Genomic DNA, 11,596 nt, shown 5'->3' with positions numbered 1-11,596 from the left:
TCAGTTGCTGGGAACAATGCTGGCGATAAATGTGCCTTCATGCCTTTGTTTGAGGAGATATTTGATCGATAAGGGAAGTAATTAGAGAAACGGTGTGTGATGTTTGTTGCATTGTTAGAATGGCTGAATTAAATTGTTTGGACACAATAGCAAACAAATAATATTGAAAAGCCTAGAATCTAAGACAACGTTACATAGTTGAAATTTGGGAGAAAATACTACTTCTAAAGTTTTCATTAACTGTGCTAAAATGCAACATTTTAGAACAAAAAAATAGAGATTTTAGACAATTTTATTTTTGAACGAACCAAGAATTTAATTTTCTTTTATTAAAATTTATGTCTTTGTTAGTTTTTTAGTTATGACAATGATATTTGGGGAGAATACTACTTCTAAAGTGTTCATTAACTGTCGCAAAATACAAAATTTTAGAAGAAAAAATAGAAACTTTAGAAAATTTTACTTTAGAACCAACCAAAAATTTTTATTTATTTTAATTAAAATTTATGTCTTTGTTAGTTTTTAAGCTATGACCATAAAATTTGCCAAAGTTCCAATTTCTAAAGTGTTCGTATATTTTCTAAAGGGCCAAATTTTAGAACAAGAAATTGAGATTTTAGAAAGTTTTATTTTTGGACTTATAACTAAAAAACTAACAAAAATATAAATTTTAACAAAAAAATATTTAATATTTCTCTTTAGTCCTAAAATAAAATTTTCAAAAATCTCTATTATTTGTACTAAATTTTTGCACTTTAGCACAGTTAACGAACACTTTAAAAGTAGTATTCTCCCCAAATTTCATTGTCATAACTTAAAAACAAAAATGCGAAAATGTACTATCGCGGAATCAAAATTTCGAACATCACTTTTTGACATGGCAATGTAAAGCAAGCTTTATTGTCATTGTGACTGACATTTAAAGTAAATTTCTGACACTTGCTGTGCCGTTTATAAATTTTAAGGTTATAAAATCAAAGGACAGTTTACAATTTTTAAACATGTTCGAAATTTTGATTCCGCGATAGTAAAATACATGAACTACAATAAAGTGTAACTCAAGTTGATATGGCAAACAAATTATTGTGTTATTATTAAAATATTATCAACTACAAGTTGTATATACTGTTTTTTTACAAGTTTTTAATTTAATCTTTAATAATCTTGACAGTTGCTTGTTAAGCCATCTATTAATCAAAAATGGCATGCATCCATTACAGGTATCTAACTTATCCCTTTCAAATTTTGCAGATTTTCAAAATTGCTCCTTTATAAATTTGCAACTTACAAATATACCGAGTGTGCTACTAAACGTTAAAAAAAGTTTTAAATGTAACAACGGCAATTGAAATGACTTTATACCATTCCCGAACCCGCGCCTCTAGCCACATCCGTCAAACACAACCCACGTGACTCTCATTGTTTACACTCTTAGGTTAGTTTTTCAAGCTCCACTCCCAACACCCGTCATCAATTTACCCAATTATCCCATAATTCTGGTCAAAGCCCCCATTTCTGGTTCCTTCGATATTCAAACACCCCCAAACTAACCCCTTCGCAGTTTCACATGAGGTAAGCAGAATCAACAAGTGTTTTGGCGGCATTTTACCCTCATTCAAAAATAAAATTGCAGGACGCCACACCATGGACTTCAACACCGTTGAAACGAACAGCTTCATCAAAGACCTGAAGTGCAGCGTTTGTAAGAACTACCTTTCTTACTTTCCCATTTTTTTAACCAAAAATAATCTGAATATTTGTGGGCGCTGCGAGATCCCTGAGGATCCAGAAAACAGCGACGATGTGGTCCCTCATATTCGGAACGAAGTCTATGAAACTATTGCCAAAGAAGTCACGTTTCCCTGTCGATTTATTAACGAAGGCTGCACCGAGAAATTATTAGGAAAAAACGTGGCTAATCATGAGAATGTCTGTCCAGTTCGGCTAGTTAAATGTCCAGCTAGTTTGTTGGAGGCCTGTCGGAAAATGGTGACACTACCAGACGTGGCGAAGCACTGCAAAGAAGCACACGCTGAGCTAGTCTTTGGTGAGAAACTCGAAATTGATTTAGCAGAGTCCAAAAATTGCAACAATATTGTGATAAGGAAGGAGGGTTGTTTTATTTTTAAAGGGGTTTTTGAGACAGGCAGCAAAAACCTGAGTTGCACCCTGATGTCTTCAGAATACGACCAAATGAAGTTGGAGACTTACAGACTGTCGCTACAAAACGACTGCACGAGTATTTTGCGTAGCTTTAACAAACACAGGCGAGCGTCGTTCCGAACTGATATCTGCTTGAAGGTTTTTGAGTGTCCTGGGAGCTCTTCTACTATAAAACTCGATTTGTTAGACCCGGAGGGTGGTAACAAAACCATGACGAGTAAGAACGAGATGGTGGAAACAGTCATGAAGATCCTGCAGTGTTATAATTGTAAAAAAATGTTGAGACCCCCCGTGCAGATCTTCTTCAAACAGAATAAAATCTTCTGTTCTTCCTGCAATGGAAATTATATTTACACTTTCGACAACGACTCCTTGAACAAACTTGCCGAAATGTTACTCTACCCCTGCAAGTACCAACCAAACGGTTGCTCTCTAGCTTTCCACCCCTTTCAACTAACCCACCACGAGTCTCTCTGTTCGTTCCGACCAACCTCTTGCCCTCTTCCCTGTGAATGGAAGGGCCTCTCCCGCGACACCGTCTCTCACATTTCGACGGAACACCCCCAAGATATCGCTCCTTCCGCTGAGTTCTTTGTCCAAGTCTGTGATGGTTTCGGCTGCTTGAATTTCACCAAATCTTACATTCTTAAGTTTGCCAGTTATTTCTTCAGATTGTGTTTTTCTAGTCAGAAGGATTGTTGTCGGTGGTCTGTTCAAATGATCGGGGAGTTTCGCAGCGAGTTTTGGTACGAAATTGAGTTGATTGATGTTAATAACAGGAGGAGAATGGTCACGACGAAGAATTGTACGCCGCTGGTGGAGGAGAAGTTGTTGTTTGGGAATCATCGCGATTTTTGTTATTTTATGTTGAGCCAGTTCGAGGATATGTTGAGTAAGTACGTGCTGAAGTTTAGAGTGCGGATTTTTTGCCAGTATGCCAAAAATGAAGACAAGCCATGACAACTAACAGCTAATTACTAATTTCTAATTTTTATGTACCTTTTTACTACCACTGTTTTATTATAAAACCACTTGTGATATTTATGCTCTTCTTGACCCACATTTTGTAACCACTGCTTTTTTATCTACCAAATAAAGTTGTAATTTTTATGTTATTAAATGACCTTTTCCCGGCGCCTCCACCATCTTAGAAAGGACTTTTTGTGTCCCCAAACAAAAGTCCTTAAATCCTCGCAGCAGCATAATAACTCTTTTTTCGGCGCTCCAAACTGCCGTTTATAAGTTATAGCGAACATGTGTGCAATTAAGGAAATGAAATTCCCAACAATTCATTATCTTGTTGTTGTAGGATCGAGGGTGGATTTATGTGCGTTGTAAATCATGTATTAGTGCGAGTCCCGTATAGGAAGGACCGTATAAAAATTCAACCGCAGTAAATCAGTGGTGTTTCAGGGATTCCACCATACATCGTCTATCTTGGTCTGTCCACCAGACCGGACTCCGGAAACCGCACAATGCGACCGGAGCGAAGCAGGAAGTTTCACATGCGTAATGAGCCTAGTGTTCAACACACGAGGAGGAAGTGATTAATTTCACTAACTTATTGTGAAAGAAAAGTAAAGAATGAGGAGGGAACAAAGAGTGGGATAAAAAGTGGACGGATTACGGGCGTGTACACATTTAAAAATATAAATATTTTGGGAGGTTGAACGGTTTTTTATTTTTTTAATAAGAGTAAAAAAATTAATGGATAATTTGGTGTAAAAGAAAAAACGAACGAAGTAATTTCATTGATCTCACCAACGTGGAATCTAAGAAGGATAATCGGAAACGAGGTAGAATATCAAGACAGGCAGATACAAGAAATGTAAATTTATTAAAATAAAGCGGAGGGGAAAAGTGAATATGAGGGAACAAATTTATATAGAAAAAATAGTAACTTCCCCAAATTTCGTAGCTATAGCACTTGATTTACCAAAATTACGAATTTTACTGGAGGATTTTGGACATTTTCGCTGCCTTCTCAAAACAAAAATTTCTAAAATTTGTGCCTTTCATCCTAAATTTTTGCAATTTGGTAGAGTTAATACACGAATCAAAAATAGTAACTTCTCCAAATTTCGTTGCTGTAGCACTAAAATTACCAAAATTACGAATTTTACTGGAGGATTTCGGAGATTTTTACTGCCTTCTCAAAACAAAAATTTCTAAAATTTGTGCCTTTCATCCTAAATTTTTTCAATTTAGTAGAGTTAATACCCGACTTAAAAATAGTAATTTTCCCTAATTTCCCTTTTGTAGCACTAAAACTACCAAAATTACGAATTTTAGTGGAGGATTTCGGAAATTTTTGCTCTCTCCTCAAAATGAAAATTTTTAAAATTTGTGCTTTGCCAAAAATTTGTGAAATTTGGTAGAGTTATTACACGACTCATAAATAGTAACTTACCCAAATTTTTTACCTGTAGCTCTAAAATTACTAAAATTACAAATTTAACTGCAGGATGTCGGAAATTTTTGCTTGAATTTTAAAATAAACATTTCTAAAATTTGAGTTTTTTGCTCTACAATTTTGCAATTTAATTACTGAAGTCAATAAAAAAAAAACTTTAAAAAGAAGATTCACGGCTTCTTCACCACTGTGACGAACAATACTGCCATCTAAAAATCGCGTGGTCATCTCAAATTGCAAAATCGTAAAACCCTTTTAAGATCTTTTGGAGTACGCATTTGTCTGAAATCAACAATCTCTTTGGGAGTTGTTAAAGTTCTTATTGCTTTTTTCCGCCGTGCGATTTACAGTAATTAGTATTTTTAAATGGGAAATCCAGGTGAGGAAAAAATAAAACAAAACAAGATCAACACAACGAATTCGTTTTATTCCGTCATTTAACCCTAAAACTAAAATTAATAACTACGCTGTTGGCAGCGCTGTACCCATAACAGCCTGTCAGAGCTACCAACCCAATTATTAGGTTTCTACCGCCTGAAAATGCGAACTCGAAAACGCACCGTATTCAAATTTAGCAACATACTTTGAAATTGATCTAACACAAAGCAGCATACCTCGTTTTGATCTAAATCGCCAACCTCTTTTAACGAAGAACACCATTTTGTTGCACTCAATGTATTGTCATTCAGGTCGTACACTTCAATTTCATACTTGAAATCGTCTTGGAAATCTCCGATTTTTTGTACGAACCAACCAAAGTGGTTGTTCCTTCTTATCAAAGTCAATCGAAACAAAAAATTCGCAAATTTAAGAACGTATTGATTATAATGAAAATTGTTTATATTAACATAGAACTCACAGTTATGTGCAAAATTTTTCTGGTGGTCTCTACTAATATGCAATACTGATTCGCGAATTGTTCCTTTCCACTTGCAGCCCAATGGACAGTCGATCGTTTTAAAAGAACACGAACATTCATGTTTTTCTAAATCAGAAGGGTGCGATATGTACTTACAACCAATCTTTGAATACCGGCAATTGTAAAGTAGACTTTCTGCTAATCGATTGAACTTCTCACTGTTGGTAAAATAAGTGTAATTGCAATGTCTCGGTACGCAATCCACACATGATATTTTTTCCTCTTTGCAGAACATTTTAATGGGAGGTCTAATAACTTTGTGACAACCGTTGCATTCAAAAATATTCGAAATTTTTTGTCTGATATCCTCCATCGACCTGTCATTATTTTCTTTAGTTTTTCCTCTGAATAATTGACATTTTATTGTCGCGTTTCCCGCTTCAAAAAAATTTAAACACATTTTAGTCTCACCTGGCGAATTGGCCAAATTTTTCACAAAAGTGACATCGTCGTTCTGTAATGAAATGTTGTACAATTTAAAATCGAATTTGTTAGATATCAACGTGCATAGCAAATTCTTTGTTTCTGCATCAAACTCCCGCTTGAAAACAAAACAGTCACCATCAACCACGATATTGTTGAGCTTTGCCGACTTTGTTAAATCAATTTCAAATTTTTGATCAATCAAAATTAAATCTTTGTGCGCTTCTTTACAATGAGTGCTGACTTCAGAAAGCGCCACATTTAAATTGCACGAATCTAATAAGTTTGCGGGACATTTAACTAATTGAAGTGGACAGTGGTCTTCATGATGAGGGATGTCTTTGCATGGTAACATCACAGTACAACCTTCACTGACGTAACGACAAGGGAATATTATTTCCTCAGCTACAATTTCATAGACCTTATTATGTGCGTGCGGGACCGTTTCTTCGCTTTTTGGATCTTTGGGTACTTCACATCGTCCACAAACATTCAAATTGTTATTAATTAGGCGAACGGGAAAGTACGAGAGGTAATTTTTACACATGCTGCACTTTAAGTCTTTGATAAACGACTTCGTGTTTAAAGAGTTGAAATCCATTTTTTGAATTTGGCGCCGAACCACTTGAGTGGGTTATGTTATTTGAAAACAATGATGAATGAAACTTAAATTCAGAGCAAGAGGGAAGTTCTAAAAAACAAGAAAATAATGAAAAATAGTTGGAAATATAATGGAAATAAACATACGAACCATTAAACTCTGTGAGAACGGTTTCTGTTAATTTCGTGTTGACATGTTTAACCTTGAGTTTGACAACCACTTGCTGCTTGCTGGTAGTGGCTAAAGTTACGGCGGCTTCACGTTGCTACTTTACGTTATCATTTTTTGACAGTCTTTTTCTTTATTTTTTTTTTTATGTTTGTCGTAAATCGTTAAATTTTGTACTTTAGCACAGCTAATGAACACTTTAGAAATAGCACTCTCGCCAAATTTCATTGTGACAACTTAAAAACTAACTAAGATACGAATTGTAATGAAAAAAAGTTAACACATTTTGGTACATACGTCCTAAAATGAAATTTTTTTAAATCTCCATTTTTGGTTCTTAAATTTTGTACTTTAGAACTGTTAATGAACACTTTGAAAAAAATTACATCCTTAAATTTCGTAGTCATAACGTAAAACTAACAAAGATACGAATTTTAATGAAAAAATGTAAAAAAAAATGGTTTGTCCTAAAATAAAAATTTCAAAAATCTCTATTTTTTCCTTTAAAATTTTGTAATTTGGCACAGTTATTGAGCACTTTGGAAATAGTAACCCCCTCAAATTTCATAGGCATAACTTAAAAACTAACAAAGATACGAATTATAATGAAAAACAGTAAAAAAATTATTTGTCCTAAAATAAAATTTTCTAAAATTTCTATTTCTTGCTCTAAAATTTTGTACTTTAGCACAGTTAATGAACACTTTGAAAATAGTAACGCCCTTAAATTTCATAGGCATGGCTTAGAAACTAACAAAGATACAAATTTTATTAAAACAAAGTAAAAAAATGTTAGTACGTCGTAAAATAAAATTTTCTAAAATCTCTATTTCGTGTTCTAATATTTTGTAATTTAGCACAGATAATGAACACTTTGAAAGTAGTTACCTCCTCAAATTTCGTAGTCATAACTTAAAAACTAACAAACATACGAATTTTAATGAAATAAAGTAAAAAAAATGGTACCACGTCCTAAAATTAAATTTTCTAAAATCTCTATTTCTTGTTCTAAATTTTTTTAATTTTAGCACAGTTATTAAACATTTGGGAAATTATAACCCCCTTAAATTTCATAGTTATAACTTAAAAACTAACAAAGATCCAAACATCAATAGAAAAATTGAAAATTCGTTCTTAAATAATGTTTCTATTTCTTGTTCTAAAATTGCTCCTTTGTAAATCGGTAAATTCTCTGCAGAAGAAGTGACGTATAGATATTATTTTACCTCCCTATTTATATGTATCTTTCAATTTTTGTAATAATATGCAAATACTTTTGGTGGATGCGCCGGGAAAAATATTTGCGCTAAAAATTCAAAACGTGCCTTTTTTCCATTCCTCTCACCTTCTGCACGCCTCGTCCTTCGTAACAAAACAGCATAGACACTATCGCATACGTTAGACTGTAACTTCCGATTTGGCGGAACGTTTGACCGGAAGTATGTGCGATAACCGTCCGGCATTCTTTCAGCGACTTCCGGAATAGAGACCACTTTACATTTCCTTCCGTGGAATGGCCAGTCTAGGCACTTTAAATGAGTAATGGCAAGAACAGCCTTAGCTATTGGCCCTGATTTCTAAAACGGATGTTCCGTGCGCTACATTTTATACATGTGAGGCTGGAACACGCGCCATCTATTATCGTAATTAGCATGCGGAAAAGTAAATAATATAGGCTATGGAAACGAGTGGAAATTCGACGGTTTAGATATAGAAGTGTTATACGTATATGTGAATTTAGATAAAGATTGAGGGACTGGCGACACGGAAACTTCGCATGGCGTGTTTTCTGGTTATCGGGGAAAACGTTAAACGCTTTACGGACATTATTTTACAACTTGACAAGACATTTTTATTTTTCACTTATGCGAATTGTCGTGACAGCGTTTCTTATCTTGTTATTTTTATTCCCTTTCTGTGGTTCCCCGAATTAACTAAAAATTAGAATTTTTCACTTCGAATGTTCGTTAAGTCGTCATCTTTCGATTTGCACTCGTCCGGTGCTTTGATTTGCGAAATTCGTTCAAGTGTTAGGTGACAAAGGCGTCAGAGAGGCTCGAGATTTGCATATCAATCCGTGTAGGGAACAATTTACAAGCAAAATAGGAGTTATGAGTGCTTAAAATTGATCTGGAATAAGAGTGCGCACCATTAGTGGACGTTTCGTAGCGTCGGCTGTCGACTGACAATCTGAGGACGATGGAAAAACAGACGGTGTACTTTAGACCTCATGCATATTCAACAGCTAAATATTTGCAGCCGCTTCTTATAACGATCATCCTCTGATTCGCTCCAATCCGAACGAGATTCAATAAGGGTCACTCTAGCTTTTTATAGCACGAAAATTCCGCGATTCGATCGCGCCCTTCGAGAATGCAAATATAAAAACACACAATTTGCATAATACAATTAAAAGTCTCTTCAATCAAGGGAAGTAAAGTTGATTTTGTGTTTTTGCAATCAACGAAAAGTCTCCGAGACGACAGTCAAAACAAACTTGATGAACTTGAATCCATTACTTTGCTTTATTTAATTCTTTAATCAAACCGAAGATTTTGCATTCAGGATGTGACGGAAAGACCGACGTTTTTTAGTCGAAAACGAACTTTTATTTATGTTTTTAGGATGAAAAGTACGCACGAAAAGAGTCTGGCGTTCTAAGTTTTTATTTCATTAAGGTTTTAACGTGATTAAGTTGCGTTCAATGGAGTGGAGACGAGATTTGTAGCTGTCTTTTAAGGGATTACGTGTTTTTTTTTCGTTCAGAATTAATTACGGGTTTTTAGAACTGAAAAAAGTTTGAGAGGAAGGTAGAAGGCTTTGTCGTTTTTATAAGAAACCACAGCCAGAAAAATTCGGGATTATCTAATTAAAAGCGAAACGTTTATTTACTGGGATAATAAATTAAAATGGACGTTTGATGGAGATTCCGGGTATAATCTGCTCTCTTGATATAGAACAAATTCTCGAAAGCATTTTTTTCGAACAGAGCTTTCTCGAAGGCTTTCCACTTTCTGAACTAAAATCTTTGGTTCGTCATAAAATAAAATTTTCTAAATTCTCCATTTTTTGTTCTAAAATGTTGTAGTTTGGCACATTGTAATGAACTGAAAGAAATGTAAATTTTGAATTCGAACTATCTAAGATCGATTTCTAAAGAAAAAAAATGCAAGAAAAACGATTTCGGAAAGGGTTTTTTATATTCGTCTTAGTTCCGGAAATATCGAAAAAAATCCTTTTTAAACCTCCAAAATTTTAGCCCTCTGGTGACAACTCGATATTTTAAACGCCTCTAATTCAGTTTTTTGTTGACGGACGAAAAAAATGATGGTAGTTTTGGATTCAGCGCAAAATTCTGTGTTAATTAAGCTTATATAGCTCAAATTTTCTTAACAAATAGATTTTTAGAGGGTGTTTTTTGGGTCATTTTCAAGAAACTGTTTCGACGCGAAAACTGCGTTTAGTACAATTGAATTGTATTTCGATCGAATGAGAGCACGAATTCTATCAACTGGCCAAATCTCAGATCGATAGGGCAGGTAGTTTACGAGGGACGATCGAAAAACAACAAATTGAAAATTTTTTTATCGATTGAGTCGCAAAATTTGTTTGCCCAATAAATTGATCATTGAATTTTCGACTTTTGAGGGCAGATTCTAAAGTCAAATGAGCCGAGAAAATCAATGGTGAAAACCGTTTCCCAAAATCTTCCGTAGTTTCGGAGATATTGAGTTTTGAAAATTTTCCAACTCAAAATTCAATATCCGAAAGTTTGATCGCTCATAACTCTGTTATTTGTGGCCCGATGTTAACAAGTCTTAGCTTTTTGGTTTCTACGTGAAATTCTGCGTAAAATGAACACCACTATTTTAATATTGTTTCATAAATAAGCGAGATATCAACCGTGTTTGAATTAGAGACTGAAAAGCAGCTAACTTCCATACTAAAAAAAATAAAATTTCAAATTCGAATTATCAAAGATCACTTTAAAAATAGTGACTTCCTTCACCAACTCACGAAACCAACTTCACTATACAGAGTGTCCCAGAACATAAGCAATTTGGGTAATCATGCACAATCGGGACCTGAGAAAGGACAGCTGACATTTTTGACACCGTTCGGGTAAAGACGACCTACAATGTTGCCAAATCGTTTGAGTTTGGAGTTGCCGCTGCATGTATAAAGGTTGTCTAAAAAAGGTTGTTTATAAAATAATGCTTAGAGGAAGAAAAAATAATGGCGTGAAGAAATTTATCTCCTCTCGGGCCAGTTTGCAGAAGCTAAATTAAATCTTTAATTTCGATTAGAAAACTTAACATCATGTTAAAATGACATGTGATTGTTTTTCGCTAATCTAATGTCAGCAATCGTCAAATTTGTTGTGAGATTAACTTAAAATTATTTAATTTATTATGTAAATCAGTGCCTTGTCTTATAAATCGAATCTAACAGTCCAAATTTTACCAGCAGTATCCCGAAAATTCTTTGATGGAGGTTTTGCACTTTGTTTTTTTCGTTGAAATTGTATAAAAAAGATAGAAATTATTCTGAGCGTTGATAAAATCTTTCGTTTGATCCCTTTAAATATTACAATTACACATTACATTTGCAATTAAGCAGTGTTCTTCGTGCAATTCAATAGAAAAAAATGTTTAGGCGTAAATTTGTGTCCTCCTAATGAGTGAATGTTATTTACTATTCCTAAATAATTTACATTAGATGAAAGACCAATCACTTTAACAAATTAAAATTTTGTAAATGTTATTACTTTGATAAATTAATTTTGAAGTCCTTCCTCGCAGTAAAAATATTAACAAAATAGGCACTCCTCTTCCATCTTCGAAGTTCCATCTATTCTGTGATCTGAAGCAATTTGGCAACAAAGCTATGTCTTCGTGCTGGATCGCAG

At 34.3% G+C, this 11,596-nt stretch overlaps 2 protein-coding genes across 2 annotated transcripts; one reads left to right on the top strand and one right to left on the bottom strand.

Moving 5' to 3' along the window:
* The first annotated feature begins 1,393 nt into the window (after positions 1-1,393).
* On the top strand, positions 1,394-3,264 carry LOC148174469 (uncharacterized). The gene is made up of 2 exons (XM_088036086.1): positions 1,394-1,572; positions 1,634-3,264. The coding sequence occupies exon 2, from the start codon at positions 1,645-1,647 to the stop codon at positions 3,121-3,123; it is 1,479 nt and encodes a 492-aa protein (XP_087892212.1). The 5' UTR covers positions 1,394-1,572; positions 1,634-1,644; the 3' UTR covers positions 3,124-3,264.
* Positions 3,265-4,982: 1,718 nt separating this feature from the next.
* LOC148174468 (uncharacterized) lies at positions 4,983-6,603 on the bottom strand. Its single transcript, XM_088036196.1, has one exon. The coding sequence runs from the start codon at positions 6,517-6,519 to the stop codon at positions 5,104-5,106; it is 1,416 nt and encodes a 471-aa protein (XP_087892322.1). The 5' UTR covers positions 6,520-6,603; the 3' UTR covers positions 4,983-5,103.
* Between the last annotated feature and the right edge of the window lie 4,993 nt (positions 6,604-11,596).

Source organism: Gnatocerus cornutus, chromosome 5 (assembly GCF_029298725.1).
Source record: "Gnatocerus cornutus isolate USDA-ARS CGAHR chromosome 5, icGnaCorn1.1, whole genome shotgun sequence".
Classification (NCBI taxonomy): domain Eukaryota; kingdom Metazoa; phylum Arthropoda; class Insecta; order Coleoptera; family Tenebrionidae; genus Gnatocerus; species Gnatocerus cornutus.
The sequence above is the reverse complement of the archived record's forward strand: the minus strand, read 5'-3'. Positions and strand labels throughout refer to the sequence as shown.

Coding starts and splice junctions, on each gene's coding strand:
- LOC148174469 (XM_088036086.1), top strand. CDS start 1,645: ATGGACTTCAACACCGTTGAAACGAACAGCTTCATCAAAGACCTGAAG.
- LOC148174468 (XM_088036196.1), bottom strand. CDS start 6,519: ATGGATTTCAACTCTTTAAACACGAAGTCGTTTATCAAAGACTTAAAG.